This window comes from Nerophis lumbriciformis, linkage group LG08 (genome assembly GCF_033978685.3).
Source record: "Nerophis lumbriciformis linkage group LG08, RoL_Nlum_v2.1, whole genome shotgun sequence".
In the NCBI taxonomy this organism is placed as follows: domain Eukaryota; kingdom Metazoa; phylum Chordata; class Actinopteri; order Syngnathiformes; family Syngnathidae; genus Nerophis; species Nerophis lumbriciformis.
Genome location: NC_084555.2, coordinates 54,027,192 through 54,050,736, shown reverse-complemented (window position 1 = coordinate 54,050,736; position 23,545 = coordinate 54,027,192). Strand labels below are relative to the sequence as shown.

Below are 23,545 nucleotides of genomic sequence, written 5' to 3'. Positions count from 1 at the left end.
GCTTCAGCGCGCACCATCCTACTCGTCGCGGCCTAGCCCTCGCGGCTCTCGCTGCCGGCGACGGCCGGGTATGGGCCCGACGCTCCAGCGCCATCCATTTTCAGGGCTAGTTGATTCGGCAGGTGGGTTGTTACACACTCCTTAGCGGGTTCCGACTTCCGTGGCCACCGTCCTGCTGTCTATATCAACCAACACCTTTTCTGGGGTCTGATGAGCGTCGGCATCGGGCGCCTTAACCCGGCGTTCGGTTCATCCCGCAGCGCCAGTTCTGCTTACCAAAAGTGGCCCACTCGGCTCACCAGGGTGAGCCCCACCCCTTTCGTGAGCGCACTGCGCGCGGAGTGACCCCTGTTACGCGCCCCCCGGCAACGGGGGTGGCGGGCAGGTAAGCTGCGCGGGCGGAGCGCGCGGAGTGACCCCTGTTACGAGCCCCCGGCCACGGGGGTGGCGGGCAGGTTAGCTGCTTACCTGCTGCGCGTGACGCCGGCCGCGGCGAATGCGGACGAGGCGGGGTGTCGGTGCGGTGGGCGCGGTGGTGACCCTGGACGTGCGTCGGGCTCTTCTCGCGGATCACCTCAGCTACGGCTCCCGGTGGGGCCCTCTCGGGGGAAGGGGCCTCGGTCCCGGACCCCGGCGAGGCGTCCCTTCTCCGCTCCGTAAAAGTGTCCATCTCTTTTTTTTTTTCTTCTTCTGTTGTGGCATATGCTGCAGGTGCCTGCTCGTTTTTCGTATGTGGGTAACAACATTTAACTATGTATATATATTTCCCAATTGGTTTAACTGCCACCCGCCTGAATCTATTTAAAATCTAATTTTTTTTTATTTCAACCGCCCGACCCGACCCGCGGATAAAATCTAATTTTTTTTTATTTCAACCGCCTGACCCGACCCGTGGATAAAATCTAATTTTTTTAAATTTCAACCACCCGACCCGACCTGCGGATAAAATCTAATTTTTTTAAATTTCAACTGCCCGACCCGACCCGCGGATAAAATCGAATTTTTTTTTATTTCAACCGCTCGACCCGACCCGCGGATAAAATCGAATTTTTTTTTATTTCAACCGCCCGACCCGACCCGTGGATAAAATCTAATTTTTTTTTATTTCAACCACCCGACCCGACCTGCGGATAAAATCTAATTTTTTTTTATTTCAACTGCCCGACCCGACCCGCGGATAAAATCGAATTTTTTTTTATTTCAACCGCTCGACCCGACCCGCGGATAAAATCGAATTTTTTTTTATTTCAACCGCTCGACCCGACTCGCGGATAAAATCTAATTTTTTTTAATTTCAACCGCCCGACCCGACCCGCGGATAAAATCAAATTTTTTTTTTATTTCAACCGCCCGACCCGACCCGCGGATAAAATCTAATTTTTTTTTTATTTCAACCACCCGACCCGACCCGCGTATAAAATCTAATTTTTTTTTATTTCAACCGCCCGACCCGATTCGCGGATAAAATCTAATTTTTTTTATTTCAACCGCCTGACCCGACCATAAAATCTAATTTTTTTTAATTTCAACCACCCGACCCGACCCCCGGATAAAATCTAATTTTTTTAAATTTCAACCGCCCGACCCGACCCGCGGATAAAATCTAATTTTTTTTTATTTCAACCGCCCGACCCGACCCGCGGATAAAATCTAATTTTTTTTTATTTCAACCGCCCGACCCGACCCGCGGATAAAATCAAATTTTTTTTTATTTCAACCGCCCGACCCGACCCGCGGATAAAATCTAAAAATTTTTTATTTCAACCGCTCGACCCGACCCGTGGATAAAATCTAATTTTTGTTTATTTCAACCACCCGACCCGCGGATAAAATCTAATTTTTTTTATTTCAACCGCTCGACCCGACCCGCGGATAAAATCTAATTTTTTTTTATTTCAACCGCCCGACCCGACCCGCGGATAAAATCGAATTTTTTTTTATTTCAACCGCTCGACCCGACTCGCGGATAAAATCTAATTTTTTTTTATTTCAACCGCCCGACCCGACCCGCGGATAAAATCAATTTTTTTTATTATTTCAACCGCCCAACCCGACCCGCGGATAAAATCTAATTTTTTTTTTATTTCAACCACCCGACCCGACCCGCGTATAAAATCTAATTTTTTTTTATTTCAACCGCCCGACCCGATTCGCGGATAAAATCTAATTTTTTTTATTTCAACCGCCCGACCCGACCATAAAATCTAATTTTTTTTAATTTCAACCACCCGACCCGACCCCCGGATAAAATCTAATTTTTTTAAATTTCAACCGCCCGACCCGACCCGCGGATAAAATCTAATTTTTTTTTATTTCAACCGCCCGACCCGACCCGCGGATAAAATCTAATTTTTTTTTATTTCAACCGCCCGACCCGACCCGCGGATAAAATCAAATTTTTTTTTATTTCAACCGCCCGACCCGACCCGCGGATAAAATCTAAAAATTTTTTATTTCAACCGCTCGACCCGACCCGTGGATAAAATCTAATTTTTGTTTATTTCAACCACCCGACCCGCGGATAAAATCTAATTTTTTTTATTTCAACCGCTCGACCCGACCCGCGGATAAAATCTAATTTTTTTTTATTTCAACCGCCCGACCCGACCCGCGGATAAAATCTAATTTTTTTTTATTTCAACCACCCGACCCGACCCGCGGATAAAATCTAAATTTTTTTTATTTCAACCGCTCGACCCGACCCGCGGATAAAATCTAATTTTTTTTTATTTCAACCGCCCGACCCGACCCGCGGATAAAATCTAATTTTTTTTTAATTTCAACCACCCGACCCGACCCGCGGATAAAATCTAATTTTTTTTTATTTCAACCGCCCGACCCGACGCGCGGATAAAATCTAATTTTTTTTTATTTCAACCGCTCGACCCGACCCGCGGATAAAATCTAATAATTTTTTATTTCAACCGCTCAACCCGACCCGCGGATAAAATCTAATTTTTTTAAATTTCAACCGCCCGACCCGACCCGCGGATAAAATCTAATTTTTTTTTATTTCAACCGCTCGACCCGACTCGCGGATAAAATCTAATTTTTTTTATTTCAACAACCCGACCCGACCCGCGGATAAAATCTAATTTTTTTTAATTTCAACCACCCGACCCGACCCGCGGATGAAATCTAATTTTTTTTCATTTCAACCGCCCGACCCGACGATAAAATCTAATTATTTTTTATTTCAACCGCTCGACCCGACCCGCGGATAAAATCAAATTTTTTTAAATTTCAACCGCCCGACCCGACCCGCGGATAAAATCTAATTTTTTTTTATTTCAACCGCTCGACCCGACCCGCGGATAAAATCTAATTTTTTTTTTATTTCAACAACCCGACCCGACCCGCGGATAAAATCTAATTTTTTTTTATTTCAACCGCTCGACCCGACCCGCGGATAAAATCTAATTTTTTTTTATTTCAACCGCTCGACCCGACCCGCGGATAAAATCTAATTTTTTTTTATTTCAACAACCCGACCCGACCCGCGGATAAAATCTAATTTTTTTTTATTTCAACCACCCGACCCGACCCGCGGATAAAATCTAATTTTTTTTATTTCAACCGCCCGACCCGACCCGCGGATAAAATCTAATTTTTTTTTATTTCAACTGCCCGACCCGCGGATAATCCGCGGACTCCGCGGTTGTGTCCGCAAACCGCGCATCTCTAATATGTATATATATTTAAAGAAAAATCTAATGTTTAATCTTTAAGTGTGTTTTGTGTTAGATACGCTTCCAGACCACTTGGTCATGCTTCACAAGTTAGGTGAAGAAAAAAAATCATGTTTTTGTTTGTACAAGTCAAGATGTTTAAAAAGGAGTAGAGAGAAGCAGAGTGTGTTTGCTCCTCCTCTTCCTCCATGCTGTATCTCAGCGATCGTGATGATGGTATCATCAGTCAAAGTCAATAATGATTAGACAAAAGAAGAGCGAGGATTTATTGAGTGCGGAGAAGAAACTTGGTAATCCTGCTTTTGTCGCAGTGAAAAACAATTAAAAAGCTTAGTTTTTGTTGACTGATAAGGTTTCAGCCAGAACTAGAAAAACACGTTCATGATATGCATTTCATTGCCTGAAGCTGTGCGGGTGTTTGGATTTCATCAGCAGTAAAAGGAGAAGAAAGCAAAACACTTTGAGATATTACCTGATCTCCACTCTGCTCGAGTTCTGCCCGTCGGGAAGTGGATCCTGAGACCTGAAGAGGCCCTTTAAGGACAGAAGAGATGCTATGTAGCACAAATAACTTTTGCTAAAGAAAAGCTCAAACTTTTGTGTGTGACTTTGGTACCTGACAGATGCGAGGAGTCAAACCAGTGGAGTCCTGTTGTCACACAAAACAATAACCATTGTGTTAGAGCACAGGTGTCCAAAGTCTGGCCCTCTACTATTTTTTCAATGGGCCGCGCCACATTCCAAAAATACTACCGTATTTTCCGCACTATTAGCCGCACCTAAAAACCACAAATTTACTCAAAAGCTGACAGTGCGGCTTATAACCCGGTGCGCTTTAAATATGGATTAATATTAAGATTCATTTTCATAAAGTTTCGGTCTCGCAACTACGGTAAACAGTCGCCATCTTTTTTCCCCGTAGAAGAGGAAGTGCTTCTTCTTCTACGCAAGCAACCGCCAAGGTAAGCACCCGCCCCCATAGAACAGGAAGCGCTTCTTCTTCTACTGTAAGCAACCACCCGCCCGCGTAGAAGAAGAAGAAGTGCGCGGATATTACGTTTCATTTCCTTTGTGTGTTTACATCTGTAAAGACCACAAAATGGCTCCTACTAAGCGACAGGTTTCCGGTTCATGAAAAGACGCAATCTCACATCCGCACACGGACTACTATTTCACAGCAACTGCCTAAAGACTTTCAAGAAAAGCTGGCTACTTTCCGTGCATATTGTAAAAACAAGATAGCTGAAAAAAAAGATCCGGCCAGAGAACATTATCAACATGGACGAGGTTCCACTGACTTTTGATATTCCTGTGAACCGCACTGTGGATACAACGGGAGCACGTACGGTGAATATTCGCACCACAGGGAATGAGAAGTCATCCTTCACTGTGGTTCTAGCTTGCCATGCTAATGGCCAGAAACTTCCACCCATGGTGATATTCAAAAGGAAGACCTTGCCAAAAGAGACCTTTCCAGCCGGCGTCATCATAAAAGCTAACTCGAAGGGATGGATGAAGAAAAGATGAGCGAGTGGTTAAGGTAAGTTTAAGTTTACGCGAAGAGGCCGGGTGGCTTTTTTCACGCAGCTCCGTCCATGTTGATATACGACTCCATGCGCGCCCACATCACGCTGGTTTTTAATATATTATTAAAGTTTGACTGACCTATCTGACTGTTTTTTTGACATTCCTTTAGCGCAGTTAGATGCGGCTTATAACACGGGGCGGCTTATAGGTGGACAAAGTTTTGAAATATGCCGTTCATTGAAGGCGCGGCTTATAACCCAGGGCGGTTTATGGTGCGGAAAATACGGTACTTAAAAAAACATTAAAAAGTGGAATAAAAAAAGTAAACAGAAGAAAACGTTGCATTGTTGACTCTAATAACAAAAAGTTGCCATGTAAGAATGAATCTAAATAAATGTTATGAATCATTGACTTATTCAAAACTCCATTTACTTCACATCAAATATCCCACTTTGAAATTGCATATTTTGTTTTTTTTTGCCATAAAAACTGAGGTTTCTTGATACATACAACTTAAAAAAATGAAAATAAAATAAATAAAAATGTATATCGACCGATAGATCTGAAGTTGATCTGGAGATTTACGTGTTGAAAGTAAAAAAATGATGTATGACTTATTTTTAACTTATGAGTGGGGCTTTTTTGGAACCCTGAGAATTTTAGTGGGACTTTTTTCTTAAAAACTGTCATTGCTCAAAAAATAATGACTCAAAATCAATGATGTGAATTATTGACTTATTGAAGGCTCCAATTACTTCACAAGAAATATTCCAGTTGAATTTTTTGGGGGAAAAAATATTGCATATTTTATATATAAGTTTTATATGACAAACAGGGCATAAAACAAAACAAAAAAAATCCATTACAAAATAAGAAAAACTTAGAATCGGTGAATATGAAGTTGAAAGATTTAAGCGTTGAAAGTAACCATAGGGCGCACCGAATTATAAGGCGATGAGCAGGTCTAGTCAGGTCTACTTTCATACAAAAGGAGCACCAGATTATATTATATGTTCTATATTTAGGGCCCGCATGGCCCATTGCATAAGGACTCCCACAGGGAGTCCTTATGCAATGGGACATAAGGACCTATTGAATTTGTAAGGTTTTATTCTTTCTTTATTAGGGCCCGCATGGCCCATTGCATAAGGACTCCCACAGGGAGTCCTTATGCAATGGGACATAAGGACCTATTGAATTTGTAAGGTTTTATTCTTTCTTTATTAGGGCCCGCATGGCCCATTGCATAAGGACTCCCACAGGGAGTCCTTATGCAATGGGACATAAGGACCTATTGAATTTGTAAGGTTTTATTCTTTCTTTATTAGGGCCCGCATGGCCCATTGCATAAGGACTCCCACAGGGAGTCCTTATGCAATGGGACATAAGGACCTATTGAATTTGTAAGGTTTTATTCTTTCTTTATTAGGGCCCGCATGGCCCATTGCATAAGGACTCCCACAGGGAGTCCTTATGCAATGGGACATAAGGACCTATTGAATTTGTAAGGTTTTATTCTTTCTTTATTATTATTCTTCCGCCGCCTCTTTGAGCACTAATTTGACCCACTTAACATGCTTCAAAACTCACCATATTTGACCCACACATCAGGACCTGCGAAAATAGTCTTTTAATAAAAAAACCGAACCCCAAAAATCAAAATTGCGCTCTAGCGCCCCCTAGGGAAAAAAAAACTAGACTGCCTGTAACTCCCACTAGGAAGGTCGGAGAGACATGAAACAAAAACCTCTATGTAGGTTTGACGTAGACCTAGTTTTCATAATTGTATATCCTCGGGCAAAAATCAACAGGAAGTTGGCAATTCCCCCTTCAAGACAAAAAAGTACTAAAAACAGTCACTTTTGCCTTTTTGAGCTGTAATTTGACCCCCTTAACACGCTTCAAAACTCACCAAACTGAACGCACACATCAGGACTGGCAAAAATTGTGATCTAATAAAAAAACCTAACCCCAAATTTAAAAATTGCGCTCTAGAGCAATTTTTGAATAAAACGGAGAAAAAACTGCTCCTCGGGAGAAAAAAATGACAAAACTGCCTGTAACTCCCACTGGGAAGGTCGGAGAGACATGAAACAAAATCCTCTCCGTAGGTCTCACTTAGACCTACATTTCATAAATTGACAACCCCCAGCAAAAATCTACAAGAAGCTTGCTATTCCCCCTTCAACACAACATTTTTGTAAAAACCGGTCACCTTTCTTCAAACATTATCTCCTCTGAGCGTGTTTGTCGTTTCGGCTTCAAACTAACACAGGAGAGAGATTGAACCCTTTTGATTAAAAGTTATCGAAAGAGTTTTAATACCGGCTCCGGTTTTGATTTTATGACCCTTCAAAGAGCCGCTGCGCTGATGCTGCTGTTTTTTCAAGAAGGCTGCTTAAAAGCAGGAAGCACCAACGTGCCCACACAATGCAGACAAGGTAGGTACACTAGACAAAAGTCTTGGGACACTTCAGACTAAAAGTAGACAAAAGTATTGGGACACTTATGACGAAAACTGAACAAAAGTATTGGGACACTTAGGACTAGCACCTGCCAAATATGCGGGCCCGACCAATGCTGCTTGCAGCTTTAATTTCAATTGAACATGTAACATGTTGGTGTTGTTTACTTGAGTCATATTGCAGTCCACGCGTATCTCTTATGTGTGACACTCATCTACTGGTCACACTTATCATTTCACCATGTACCAAATAAAATAGCTTCGAGGTCGGCAAGCACAACCAAAATGATTCCATACACCGTGTTATAAGGCGGACTGTCGCGTTTTGAGAAAATTAAAGGATTTTAAGTGCGCCTTATAGTCCGAAAAATACGGTATGCATGACACATTTTTAACACGCCTTTTTGGATCCTTAGCAATTTTAGTGGGATTTTTTTTTTTAAACTGTCATTGCTTAAAAAAAATGATAAAGAATCAAAATCAATGTTGTTATGAATTACTGACATATTGAAGGCCTCAATTTTTCCCATCAAATATTGGACATGCTTTTCTTGAACAAAAAAACGCATAAAACATTTAAACAAAATATATATATGTGAACAGATACATCTGAAATTGATCCAAAGATAATAAATGACTGAACATTTTAATGACTGAGACCCATCTAGGTCCCCAGGACCTAACTTGAGGGAAGCCCTAAAGTAAAAAAAAAACCCAAAAAACTAAAAGATTATAGACTTAGACTTCCTTTTTATTGTCATTAGGGCCCGCATGGCCCATTGCATAAGGACTCCCAAAGGGAGTCCTTATGCAATGGGACATAAGGACCTATTGAATTTGTAAGGTTTTATTATTATTATACCGGCCGCCTCTTTGAGCACTAATTTGACCCACTTAACATGCTTCAAAACTCACCATATTTGACCCACACATCAGGACCTGCGAAAATAGTCTTTTAATGAAAAAACCGAACCCCAAAACTCAAAATGAAAAAAAAAACGAGACTGCCTGTAACTCCCACTAGGAAGGTCGGAGAGACATGAAACAAAAACCTCTATGTAAGTCTGACTTAGACCTACATTTCATAATGTACATTCTCGGGCTAAAATCAACAGGAAGTTGGCAATTCCCCCTTCAAGACAAAAAAGTACTAAAAACAGTCACTTTTGCCTCTTTGAGCTGTAATTTGACCCCCTTAACATGCTTCAAAACTCACCGAACTGAACGCACACATCAGGACTGGCAAAAATTGTGATCTAATAAAAAAACCTAACCCCAAATCTCAAAATTGTGCTCTAGCGCAATTTTTTAATAAAACGCACAAAAAACTGCTCCTCGGATGAAAAAACTGACAAAACTGCCTGTAACTCCCAAAACCTATATGTAGGTCTCACTTAGACCTACATTTCATAAACTGACAACCCCCAGCAAAAATCAACAGGAAGTTTGCTATTCCCCCTTCAAAACAAAATTTTTGTAAAAACCGGTCACCTTTCTTCAAAATCTATCTCCTCTGAGCGCGTTTGTCGTTTCGGCTTCAAACTAACACAGGAGAGAGATTAAACCCTTGTGTATAAAATAACAGAACAGCGTTTTAATACCTGCTCCGGTTTTGATTTTATGACCCTTCAAAGACCCGCTGCGCTGATGCTGCTGCTGCTGCGCTGCTGTTTTTTTAAGATGGCTGCTTAAAAGCAGGAAGCACCAACGTGCCCACACAATGCAGACAAGGTAGGTACACTAGACAAAAGTATTGGGACACTTATGACTACCACCGGACAAAAGTATTGGGACACTTGGGACTACAACTTGACAAAAGTATTGTGAAACTCGGGACTAAAACTTGACAAAAGTTTTGGGCCACTTGGGACTAAAACTTGACAAAAGTATTGGGACACTTGACTACAACTTGACATAAATATTGGGACACTTCGGATTACCACTGGACAAAAGTATTGGGACACTTAGGACTAAAACTTGACAAAAGTATTGGGCCACTTGGGACTAAAACTTGACAAAAGTATTGGGACACATAGAACTACCACTGGACAAAAGTATTGGGACACTTAGGACTAAAACTGGACAAATGTTTTGGGACACTTAGGACTAAAACTGGACAAAAGTATTGGGACACTTAGGATTAAAACTTGACAAATGTATTGGGACACTTAGGACTACAACTTGACAAAAGTATTGGGACACTTACTACTAAAACTGGACAAAAGTATTGGGACACTTAGGACTAGCACCTGCCAAATATGCAGGCCCGACCAATGCTGCTTGCAGCTTTAATTCAAATTTGAACTTTACAGTACAGATAAGAACAAAATGTTGTTGCATTAGCTGGTTGTAGTGCAGGATAAAAAATCAATAAGGTGCATGTATAAATAAATAGATTACTGTACAGATAAATATATTGCACTTTTGCATATGCATCCACGTCTATGGATTTATGTTATATTGTCTTTATATTGCAGACACTTCATCCATTTTTGGGGGGAATTGAGGGGATTTTTATGATGTTTTGAAACTGATGTATCAGTTTTGAAAATGAAAAATATCCAAATGGCCCCTGAATGCTTTCATTTTTCAGTGTGTGGAAAAAGTCTGGACACGCCTGTGTTAGAAAATCAACATTTCATACAGAAATATAACAGAGCAAGATCCGCCCCCTTCCCCCCCTCACCTGTGTTCCCATCATGGTGTAAGTCTTTCCGGACCCCGTCTGGCCGTAAGCAAACAGACACACGTTGTATCCCTGAGAAGCCGCGGCCAGCACCGACACACCCAAGTCCTGGAACACCTGAGGAGAACACAAGTGTAGGTTTCACCATCACGACGTCTTGCTTTACCAAAAGATGTTTGCCTGCGGAGCAGCCAGGTGGGCTCATGTTCTGTGTCAGCACGCATGCACCGGGACTTGATGGGCCAAATAAACACGGACTAAAAGCGTAGCGTAGTCATGTGGGAGAATACCACTACAAATAATCACTCACACCTCCTTTGTTTTCACCTTCCAAACATGACTTTATTTTCACAAAGTCAAAGTGGTGGACATTTAAAGAGCAAACAAAGTGAAGGTGGCCCCCCCACGTACACTATATTGTCAAAAGTATTTGTCCACCTGCCTTGACTCACATATGACCTTGAAGTGCCATCCCATTCCTAACCCATAGGGTTCAATATGACACCTTTTGCAGCTATTACAGCATCAACTCTTCTGGGAAGGGCTGTCCACAAGGTTGCAGAGTGTGTTTATAGCAATTTTCCCCCATTCTTCCAAACAGTGACGTGCAGTCACTAGAGGCAGGTGAGGCCCCGCCTCACCTGCCATCATGGAAAGAAAAAAAATTTAAAAAGAAAAAATAATAATTAAATTGTTATATGTATCCAGTGATTATACTATAAAGTTATTTTCCATTTAACTTCACCAGTTTTAGATTACCATATTTTCCGCACTATAAGGCGCACCTAAAAACCACAAATTTTCTCAAAAGCTGACAGTGCGCCTTATAACCCGGTGCGCTTTATATATGGATAAATATTAAGATTCATTTTCATAAAGTTTCGGTCTCGTAACTACGGTAAACAGCCGCCATCTTTTTTCCCGGTAGAACAGGAAGCGCTTCTTCTTCTACGCAAGCAACCGCCAAGGTAAGCACCCGCCCCCATAGAACAGGAAGCGCTTCTTCTTCTACTGTAAGCAACCACCCGCCCGCGTAGAAGAAGAAAAAGCGCGCGGATATTACCGTACGTTTCATTTCCTTTGTGTGTTTACATCTGTAAAAACCACAAAATGGCTCCTACTAAGCGACAAGGATCCGGTTCATGAAAAGACGCAATCTCTCCATCCGCACACGGATTACTATTTCACAGCAACTGATATTCCTGTGAACCGCACTGTGGATACAACGGGAGCACGTACGGTGAATATTCGCACCACAGGGAATGAGAAGTCATCCTTCACTGTGGTTCTAGCTTGCCATGCTAATGGCCAGAAACTTCCACCCATGGTGATATTCAAAAGGAAGACCTTGCCAAAAGAGACCTTTCCAGCCGGCGTCATCATAAAAGCTAACTCGAAGGGATGGATGAAGAAAAGATGAGCGAGTGGTTAAGGGAAGTTTAAGTTTACGCGAAGAGGCCGGGTGGCTTTTTTCACGCAGCTCCGTCCATGTTGATATACGATTCCATGCGCGCCCACATCACGCTGGTTTTTAATATATTATTAAAGTTTGACTGACCTATTTGACTGTTTTTTTGACATTCCTTTAGCGCAGTTAGATGCGGCTTACAACACGGGGCGGCTTATAGGTGGACAAAGTTTTGAAATATGCCGTTCATTGAAGGCGCGGCTTATAACCCAGGGCGCCTTATGGTGCGGAAAATACGGTATTATTATTATTATTATTCCGCAACTTTGCGCTGCAATTTGTCCCCCTTAACATGCTTCAAAACTCCCCAAATTTTACACACACATCAGTAATATACGGCAAAACTTTTTATCAAAAAAACCAAACCTCAAAATTTAAAATTGCGCTCTAGCGCCCCCTAGGAAAAAAAAACTAGACTGCCTGTAACTCCCACTAGAAAGGTCGGAGAGACATGAAACAAAAACCTCTATGTAGGCCTGACTTACACCTACCTTTCATAATCGTATATGCTCGGGCTAAAATCAACAGGAAGTTGGCAATTCCCCCTTCAAGACAAAAAAGTACTAAAAACAGTCACTTTTGCCTCTTTGCGCTGCAATTTGTCCCCCTTCACATGCTTCAAAACTCACCAAATTTTACACACACATCAGTAATATACGGCAAAACTTTTTATCAAAAAACCAAACCTCAAAATTTAAAATTGCGCTCTAGCGCCCCCTAGGAAAAAAAAAACTAGACTGCCTGTAACTCCCACTAGAAAGGTCGGAGAGACATGAAACAAAAACCTCTATGTAGGTCTGACTTAGACCTACCTTTCATAATTGTATATGCTCGGGCTAAAATCAACAGGAAGTTGGCAATTCCCCCTTCAAGACAAAAAAGTACTAAAAACAGTAACTTTTGCCTCTTTGAGCTGTAATTTGACGCCCTTAACATGCTTCAAAACTCACCAAACTGAACACACACATCAGGACTGGCTAAAATTGCGATCTAATGAAAAAAACTAATCCCAAATCTAAAAATTGTGCTCTACCGCAATTTTTTAATAAAAAGCAGAAAAAAATGATCCTCGGAAGAAAAAAATGACAAAACTGCCTGTAACTCCCACTGGGAAAGTCGGAGAGACATGAAACAAAAACCTCTATGTAGGTCTCACTTAGACCTACATTTCATAGATTGACAACCCTCAGCAAAAATCAACAGGAAGTTTGCAATTTCCCCTTCAAAACAAAATTTTTTTTATAAACCGGTCACTTCTCTTCAAACATTATCTCCTCTGAGCGCGTTCGTCGTTTATCAGCTTCAAACTAACACAGGAGAGAGATTGAACCCTTCCAAATAAAAGTTATCAAAATAATTTTTCTAACTGCTCCGGTTTTGATTTTATGAGCCTTCAAAAGTATTGGGACACTTATGACTACCACTGGACAAAAGTATTGGGACACTTAGGAGGAAAACTGCACAAAAGTATTGGGACACTTGGGACTACAACTTGACAAAAGTATTGGGACACTTACTACTACCACTGAACAAAAGCATTGGGCAACTGGACAAAAGTATTGGGACACTTCCACTGGACAAAAGTATTGGGACACTTGGGACTTAAACTTGACAAAAGTATTGGGACACCTACACTGGCCAAAAGTATTGGGACACTTCCACTGGACAAAAGTATTGGGACACTTGGGACTTAAACTTGACAAAAGTATTGGGACACCTACACTGGCCAAAAGTATTGGGACACTTATGACTACCACTGGACAAAAGTATTGGGACACTTAGGAGGAAAACTGCACAAAAGTATTGGGACACTTGGGACTACAACTTGACAAAAGTATTGGGACACTTACTACTACCACTGAACAAAAGCATTGGGCAACTGGACAAAAGTATTGGGACACTTCCACTGGACAAAAGTATTGGGACACTTGGGACTTAAACTTGACAAAAGTATTGGGACACCTACACTGGCCAAAAGTATTGGGACACTTAAGACTACCACTGGACAAAAGTATTGGGACACTTAGGAGGAAAACTGCACAAAAGTATTGGGACACTTGGGACTACAACTTGACAAAAGTATTGGGACACTTACTACTACCACTGAACAAAAGCATTGGGCAACTGGACAAAAGTATTGGGACACTTCCACTGGACAAAAGTATTGGGACACTTGGGACTTAAACTTGACAAAAGTATTGGGACACCTACACTGGCCAAAAGTATTGGGACACTTATGACTACCACTGGACAAAAGTATTGGGACACTTAGGAGGAAAACTGCACAAAAGTATTGGGACACTTGGGACTACAACTTGACAAAAGTATTGGGACACTTACTACTACCACTGAACAAAAGCATTGGGCAACTGGACAAAAGTATTGGGACACTTCCACTGGACAAAAGTATTGGGACACTTGGGACTTAAACTTGACAAAAGTATTGGGACACTTACTACTACCACTGAACAAAAGCATTGGGCAACTGGACAAAAGTATTGGGACACTTCCACTGGACAAAAGTATTGGGACACTTGGGACTTAAACTTGACAAAAGTATTGGGACACCTACACTGGCCAAAAGTATTGGGACACTTATGACTACCACTGGACAAAAGTATTGGGACACTTAGGAGGAAAACTGCACAAAAGTATTGGGACACTTGGGACTACAACTTGACAAAAGTATTGGGACACTTACTACTACCACTGAACAAAAGCATTGGGCAACTGGACAAAAGTATTGGGACACTTACACTGGACAAAAGTATTGGGACACTTGGGACTTAAACTTGACAAAAGTATTGGGACACTTACTACTACCACTGAACAAAAGCATTGGGCAACTGGACAAAAGTATTGGGACACTTCCACTGGACAAAAGTATTGGGACACTTGGGACTTAAACTTGACAAAAGTATTGGGACACCTACACTGGCCAAAAGTATTGGGACACTTATGACTACCACTGGACAAAAGTATTGGGACACTTAGGAGGAAAACTGCACAAAAGTATTGGGACACTTGGGACTACAACTTGACAAAAGTATTGGGACACTTACTACTACCACTGAACAAAAGCATTGGGCAACTGGACAAAAGTATTGGGACACTTACACTGGACAAAAGTATTGGGACACTTGGGACTTAAACTTGACAAAAGTATTGGGACACCTACACTGGCCAAAAGTATTGGGACACTTAAGACTACAACTTGACAAAAGTATTGGGACACTTGGGACTAAAACTTGACAAAAGTATTGGGACACTTAGGAGGAAAACTGCACAAAAGTATTGGGACACTTGGGACTACAACTTGACAAAAGTATTGGGACACTTACTACTACCACTGAACAAAAGCATTGGGCAACTGGACAAAAGTATTGGGACACTTCCACTGGACAAAAGTATTGGGACACTTGGGACTTAAACTTGACAAAAGTATTGGGACACCTACACTGGCCAAAAGTATTGGGACACTTATGACTACCACTGGACAAAAGTATTGGGACACTTAGGAGGAAAACTGCACAAAAGTATTGGGACACTTGGGACTACAACTTGACAAAAGTATTGGGACACTTACTACTACCACTGAACAAAAGCATTGGGCAACTGGACAAAAGTATTGGGACACTTCCACTGGACAAAAGTATTGGGACACTTGGGACTTAAACTTGACAAAAGTATTGGGACACTTACTACTACCACTGAACAAAAGCATTGGGCAACTGGACAAAAGTATTGGGACACTTCCACTGGACAAAAGTATTGGGACACTTGGGACTTAAACTTGACAAAAGTATTGGGACACCTACACTGGCCAAAAGTATTGGGACACTTATGACTACCACTGGACAAAAGTATTGGGACACTTAGGAGGAAAACTGCACAAAAGTATTGGGACACTTGGGACTACAACTTGACAAAAGTATTGGGACACTTACTACTACCACTGAACAAAAGCATTGGGCAACTGGACAAAAGTATTGGGACACTTCCACTGGACAAAAGTATTGGGACACTTAAGACTACAACTTGACAAAAATATTGGGACACCTACACTGGCCAAAAGTATTGGGACACTTAAGACTACAACTTGACAAAAGTATTGGGACACTTGGGACTAAAACTTGACAAACGTATTGGGACACTTAGGACTAGCACCTGCCAAATACGCGGGCCCGACCAACGCTGCTTGCAGCTTTAATTTTAAATTGTTCTTTGACGGGTACATTTTACATTGGTCTTTTCCACTTTGGCAGAGGTCTGCGCCCCAAAAGAATGTCGTATTGTTATTTTTTCATCCTTAATAAACAATAAAAAAAACATGAAAATCATTTCCTGATGTGGATGGACTGGCAATCCAAACACCCTGTCCAAAAGGTAACACATGCTTGCAAAAAGGTGGTAGAGGGAAACTAACAACCCGGTACAGAGCAGACCTGAGACTTGGCACGGTCTTCCTCACAAACCATAACAGAGGGGGCCCCCCAGGCTGGGGTCTGGCCCCCGGTGGAGTAAGTACACATTGGAGAAGGGGAGGAATGCTCTTAAAAGTTGCTACAATCCCCAAAAGATCAAAGACAGGACTACTTTCAACACACCTCCCGTGTGCGAGTACGAGTCCAGAAGCTGGGCTTCCAAAGCAACGGGGATGAGTTTAGTTTGGACTTGGTTTAAAGCTCTTGTGAAAGACCTCAACAAACACCCTGAGAGTTCACTGGAGCTTTTAGGAGCGTGTGAAGCAATGTCTGCACACCAGCAGAATGCATTTACACCGCAAACTGAAAAATGAAAGCATGCGGGCAACATTTGGATATTTCTCATTTTCAAACCTAATTAGGGCCCGCATGGCCCATTGCAAAAGGACTCCCCTTATTCAATGGGACATAAGGACCTATTGTATTTGTAAGGTTTTATTCTTTATTCTTCCGCCGCCACATTAAACTGTAATTTGACCCACTTAACATGCTTCAAAACTCACCATATTTGACCCACACATCAGGACCTGCGAAAATTGCCTTTTTAAAAAAAAAAACCGAACCACAAAACTCAAAATTGCGCTCTAGCGCCCCCTAGGGGAAAAAAAACTAGACTGCCTGTAACTCCCACTAGGAAGGTCGGAGAGACATGAAACAAAAACCTCTATGTAGGTCTGACTTAGACCTACATTTCAAAATAATACATTGTCGGGCTAAAATCAACAGGAAGTTGGCAATTCCCCCTTCAAGACAAAAAAAGTACTAAAAACAGTAACTTTTGCCTCTTTGAGCTGTAATTTGACCCCCTTAACATGCTTCAAAACTCACCAAACTGAACGCACACATCAGGACTGGCAAAAATTGCGATCTAATAAAAAAACCTAACCCCAAATTTAAAAATTGCGCTCTAGAGCAATGTTTTAATAAAACGGAGAAAAAACTGCTCCTCGGAAGAAAAAAATGACAAAACTGCCTGTAACTCCCACTGGGAAGGTCGGAGAGACATGAAACAAAAACCTCTCCGTAGGTCTCACTTAGACCTACATTTCATAAATTGACAACCCCCAGCAAAAATCAACAGGAAGTTTGCTATTCCCCCTTCAAAACACATTTTTTGTAAAAACCGGTCACCTTCCTTCAAAAACGAACTCCTCTGAGCGCGTTTGTCGTTTCGCCTTCAAACTAACACAGGAGAGAGATTGAACCCTTGTGATTACAATGACAGAAGCGCTTTTTTTTCTAACTGCTCCGGTTTTGATTTTATGACCCTTCAAAGACCCGCTGCGCTGATGCTGCTGCGCTGCTGTTTTTTTAAGATGGCTGCTTAAAAGCAGGAAGCACCAACGTGCCCACACAATGCAGACAAGGTAGGTACACTAGACAAAAGTCTTGGGACACTTCAGACTAAAAGTAGACAAAAGTATTGGGACACTTAGGACTAGCACCTGCCAAATACGCGGGCCCGACCAATGCTGCTTGCAGCTTTAATATAATATATACATTTTTTATTTAACATTTAAGGCTTCCCTCAAGTTTGTTCCTAGGGATCTCAAAAGGTCTCAGTCATAAAAATGTTATGTCATATTTTATTTAAACACTTCAATCTCTAGATATATGTTTTTTTCAACCACTGTGCTGTGAAATACAGTCTGGTGTGCCATGGGAGATTATGTCATTTCACTTAAATTGGGTTACAAATATTTTTTGCAAAGCAGTAATTATAATCCGCAAATAATGTGCCGTAGTTGAGTGTCTGCACTGTCTAGAGCTCGGCAGAGTAACCATGTTATTCTCTTCTATATCAGCTGGTAGCTAATTGCTTTGTAGATGTTTGTCGTGATCACAATATGCAGACGACAGCGGGAGGCAGGGTGCAGGTAAAAATGTATCTCATGCTTAAACCAAAAATAAACAAAAGGTGAGTGCCCCTAAGAAAAGGCATTGAAGCTTAGGGATGGCTATGCAGAACACAATTAAAACTGAACTGGCTACAAAGTAAACAAAAAACAGAATGCTGGACGACAGCAAAGACTTACTGTGGAGCAAAGACAATGTACATTCGAACATGACGTGACAATCAACAATGTCCCCACAAAGAAGGATAAAAACAACTGAAATATTCTTGATTGCTAAAACAAAGTAGCGTTCAAGGAAGACATGAAACTGCTACAGGAAAATACCAACAAAACAGTAAAAGCCACCAAAATAGGAGTGCAAGACAAGAAGTAAAACACTACACACAGGAAAACAGCAAAAAGGTCCAAATAAGTCAGGGTGTGATGTGACAGGTGGTGACAGTACACCTACTTTGAGACAAGAGCTATAGTGATGCATGCTGGGTTATGCTTTAAAGTCATATCCAACAATTGCGACAACGACTTTTTACTGTCAATATCGGCTATTGAATTTCATTTTTTTAATGTTTTCTGCTGGTGGCGTGCTGCTGGATTTTTTCAATGAAAAAAATGTGCCTTGGCTCAGAAAAGGTTGAAAAACACTCCTCTAGCCTCTTAAGGCCCAAGCTGTTTGTTTACATGCTTTTTTTGTATTTCTCTTTACTATTTGGGCCTATTGGACCCTAATTAGAATCAAAACTAAGAATCATCTTTTGATATGATGTACTTAGTCCATAAGTACACAAACGTGTACTTCATGTTTAGTGACATGCTAATTCTTATTTTTACACTTTTTCTTTTTCCAAATTCCATTGTATGTTATACTCTTCTGACACCACCAGATGGCAGTATAAGTGTCCACATAAGCGGCCATAAGACCCCAATTCAGTAGTGTACACAATTTTGGAAATAAGAGTTAAAAGGTGATGTCCACGCATGTGGCCACTAAGCCTTAAGAGTAAGGGTGTAACGGTACGTGTATTTGTATTGAACCGTTTCGGTACGGGGGTTTCGGTTCGGTTCGGAGGTGTACCGAACCGAACCACACGGACATATTAAGTAGCGTAACGCACGTTGTGTAAACAATGCACACCGAGGCACAACACACGGCATGCTAGCAGCTAACGGGCTAGGATAGACTGACCATACGTCCTCTTTTCACCGGACATGTCCTCTTTTGCAGAGCTGTCAGGGCGGAGTTTCTTAAATGCCTCAAATGTCCGGCATTTTGAGTTAGGGTTGCGTGTATTTTCAATGTACGTTCAGGGTTAAGAAGGGGTTAAAAACAAAACAAACAGCAGCATTGGTGAGGGAGGGGCAGAGACAGAGAGAGAGAGAGAGTTATGATAAACGCGCATGCGTCGCCAGGCTCTGCTTTTTATCCATAGATTTATCACATTTAATTTTTTTATTATCTATAGCAGGGGTGTCAAAAGTGTGCCCCGGAGGCCGTTTGCGGCCCACAGCTAATATTTTAAAGGCCCACGGCACATTCTAAAAATACTATTCAAATAAAGAAAAACATAACAAAAGTGAAATAAAAAATCTTAAAGGTGAAATGTCATTTAGAAAAAGTTGCAATGTTGACTAATAAAACAAAGCTCCTTTCAAACTGTCATTGCTCAAAACATAATATTGAATCAAAATCAATGTTATTATGAATTATTGACCTATCCAAGGTTGACATTACTTCAAATATTCCACTAAGAAAAATATTTTTGGTGGAAGATTTTGCAAATTTGGTAAATAAATAACCCAAAAATTTATGTTTTGTTGTTTTCTTAACTCTCTGCAACATCGCGTGGACATCGGGGGCGGTACCTCTGGATTGGCAGACCGGGGTGGTGGTTCCTCTCTTTAAGAAGGGGAACCGGAGGGTGTGTTCCAACTATCGTGGGATCACACTCCTCAGCCTTCCCGGTAAGGTCTATTCAGGTGTACTGGAGAGGAGGCTACGCCGGATAGTCGAACCTCGGATTCAGGAGGAACAGTGTGGTTTTCGTCCTGGTCGTGGAACTGTGGACCAGCTCTATACTCTCGGCAGGGTCCTTGAGGGTGCATGGAAGTTTGCCCAACCAGTCTACATGTGCTTTGTGGACTTGGAGAAGGCATTCGACCGTGTACCCCGGGAAGTCCTGTGGGGAGTGCTCAGAGAGTATGGGGTAACGGACTGTCTTATTGTGGCAGTTCGCTCCCTGTATGATCAGTGCCAGAGCTTGGTCCACATTGCCGGCAGTAAGTCGGACACGTTTCCAGTGAGGGTTGGACTCCGCCAAGGCTGCCCTTTGTCACCCATTCTGTTCATAACCTTTATGGACAGAATTTCTAGGCGCAGTCAGGGCGTTGAGGGGATCTGGTTTGGTGGCTGCAGGATTAGGTCACTGCTATTTGCAGATGATGTGGTCCTGATGGCTTCCTCCGGCCAAGATCTTCAGCTCTCACTGGATCGGTTCGCAGCCGAGTGTGAAGCGACTGGGATGGGAATCAGCAACTCCAAGTCCGAGTCCATGGTTCTCTCCCGGAAAAGGGTGGAGTGCCATCTCCGGGTTGGGGAGGAGATCTTGCCCCAAGTGGAGGAGTTCAAGTACCTCGGAGTCTTGTTCACGAGTGAGGGAAGAGTGGATCGTGAGATCGACAGGCGGATCGGTGCGGCATCTTCAGTAATGCAGACGCTGTATCGATCCGTTGTGGTGAAGAAGGAGCTGAGCCGGAAGGCAAAGCTCTCGATTTACCGGTCGATCTACGTTCCCATCCTCACCTACTGTCATGAGCTTTGGGTTATGACCGAAAGGACAAGATCACGGGTACAAGCGGCCGAAATGAGTTTCCTCCGCCGAGTGGCGGGGCTCTCCCTTAGAGATAGGGTGAGAAGCTCTGCCATCCGGGGGGAGCTCAAAGTAAAGCCGCTGCTCCTCCACATGGAGAGGAGCCAGATGAGGTGGTTCGGGCATCTGGTCAGGATGCCACCCGAGCGCCTCCCTAGGAAGGTGTTTAGGGCACGTCCGACCGGTAGGAGACCACGGGGAAGACCCAGGACACGCTGGGAAGACTATCTCTCCCGGCTGGCCTGGGAACGCCTCGGGATCCCCCGGGAGGAGCTGGACGAAGTGGCTGGGGAGAGGGAAGTCTGGGCTTCCCTGCTTAAGCTGCTGCCCCCGCGACCCGACCTCGGATAAGCGGAAGAAGATGGATGGATGGATGGATGGATGGATGTTTTCTTACTGTACCGAAAATGAAGCGAACCGTGACCTCTAAACCGAGGTACGTACCGAACCAACATTTTTGTGTACTGTTACACCCCTAGTTTAGAGGTATTAAAGGTCTAAAAAAAATGATGTAGGACGTCTGGATTGAAAATCTCAATGGGGCGCATGTGGCCCACGGGACGTATTTTGCCCAGGTCTGATCTGGTGGCTAGTTTTTTTTCTATTTTCAGCTTCTCCTGACATTTGACCAGCGAGACAGTCAACGTCACAATGAAGAAGTCAAAGTGTCCAAACGACTTCCCTCTCTTCAGAAGATTGAATAAAGGAGCAATCTTCCTGCCTACCTACCAGTAAAAGCTCTTTAAAGGTCCAAGTGTGCAGACCACCAAGGGTTGCCTTCAGAGGAAGGACAACAAGACTCACACAATGATTGTTAAAGCACAACCTCCTTAAAGGCCTGAGCTGATGGTCTTGCTACAAAGGATAGGAACTTCTACTGGACTGCCTCCTTCACACACATAGTACCGTATTTTTCGGACTATAAGTCGCAGTTTTTTTCATAGTTTGGCCGGGCTCCAGTGCGATTTATATATGTTTTTTTCGTTCTTTATTATGCATTTTTGGCAGGTGCGACTTATACTCCGGTGCGACTTATACTCCGAAAAATACGGTACATCTATCCCATCCATCCATCTTCTTCCGCTTATCCGAGGTCGGGTCGCGGGGGCAGCAGCCTAAGCAGGGAAGCCCAGACTTCCCTCTCTCCAGCCACTTCGTCCAGCTCCTCCCGGGGGATCCCGAGGCGTTCCCAGGCCAGCCGGGAGAGATAGTCTTCCCAGCGTGTCCTGGGTCTTCCCCGCGGCCTCCTACCGGTCGGACGTGCCCGAAACACCTTCCTAGGGAGGTGTTCGGGTGGCATCCTGACCAGATGCCCGAACCACCTCATCTGGCTCCTCTCCATGTGGAGGAGCAGCGGCTTTACTTTGAGCTCCCCCCGAATGACAGAGCTTCTCACCCTATCTCTAAGGGAGAGCCCCGCCACTCTGCGGAGGAAACTCATTTCGGCCGCTTGTACCAGTGATCTTGTCCTTTCGGTCATGACCCAAAGCTCATGACCATAGGTGAGGATGGGAACGTAGATCGACCGGTAAATCGAGAGCTTTGCCTTCCGGCTCAGCTCCTTCTTCACCACAACGGATCGATACAGCGTCCGCATTACTGAAGACGCCGCACCGATCCGCCTGTCGATCTCACGATCCACTCTTCCCTCATTCGTGAACAAGACTCCGAGGTACTTGAACTCCTCCACTTGGGGCAAGATCTCCTCCCCAACCCGGAGATGGCACTCCACCCTTTTCCGGGAGAGAACCATGGACTCGGACTTGGAGGTGCTGATTCCCATCCCAGTCGCTTCACACTCGGCTGCGAACCGATCCAGTGAGAGCTGAAGATCTTGGCCGGAGGAAGCCATCAGGACCACATCATCTGCAAATAGCAGAGACCTAATCCTGCAGCCACCAAACCAGATCCCCTCAACGCCTTGACTGCGCCTAGAAATTCTGTCCATAAAAGTTCAGAACAGAATGAGTGACAAAGGGCAGCCATGGCGGAGTCCAACCCTCACTGGAAACGTGTCCGACTTACTGCCGGCAATGCGGACCAAGCTCTGACACTGAGCATACAGGGAGCGGACTGCCACAATAAGACAGTCCGTTACCCCATACTCTCTGAGCACTCCCCACAGGACTTCCCGGGGTACACGGTCGAATGCCTTCTCCAAGTCCACAAAGCACATGTAGACTGGTTGGGCAAACTCCCATGCACCCTCAAGGACTCTGCCCAGAGTATAGAGCTGGTCCACAGTTCCACGACCAGGACGAAAACCACACTGTTCCTCCTGAATCCGAGGTTCGACTACGGTACATCTAAAAATAAAAAATAAAAAAGTACTTGTTTTGCAGGTCCACAAGAAATCTGAACGGCTTTTTGGACACAAAAGTTTGTATTGTCCTCCAGATTGAAGGCAAGCATGACAATCAGTGAACATGATGAGCTTAGAAGTGTGCAAACTTTTTCCACTGAGGGCCACACACTGAGAAATCAAAAGCATGCTGGGGCCATTTTGA

At 43.1% G+C, this 23,545-nt stretch overlaps 2 protein-coding genes across 4 annotated transcripts in view; both read right to left on the bottom strand.

Annotated features, from left to right (window-relative positions):
* stard9 (StAR-related lipid transfer (START) domain containing 9) overlaps positions 1-23,545 on the bottom strand; it is a 160,536-nt gene that overhangs the window by 89,619 nt on the left and 47,372 nt on the right. For all 3 annotated transcript variants that reach the window (XM_061969195.1, XM_061969197.1, XM_061969196.1), the window contains exons 4-6: positions 10,367-10,483; positions 4,306-4,338; positions 4,162-4,223 (exon numbers count right to left, since the gene is read on the bottom strand). In XM_061969195.1, the coding sequence (XP_061825179.1) occupies positions 4,162-4,223; positions 4,306-4,338; positions 10,367-10,483 (212 nt within the window). The remainder of the gene's footprint in view (positions 1-4,161; positions 4,224-4,305; positions 4,339-10,366; positions 10,484-23,545) is intronic.
* ttbk2a (tau tubulin kinase 2a) overlaps positions 8,338-23,545 on the bottom strand; it is a 331,495-nt gene continuing 316,287 nt past the window's right edge. Inside the window, exon 17 of the transcript XR_012050588.1 lies at positions 8,338-8,427. The gene's annotated coding sequence lies outside the window, so the exon portion shown is untranslated. The remainder of the gene's footprint in view (positions 8,428-23,545) is intronic.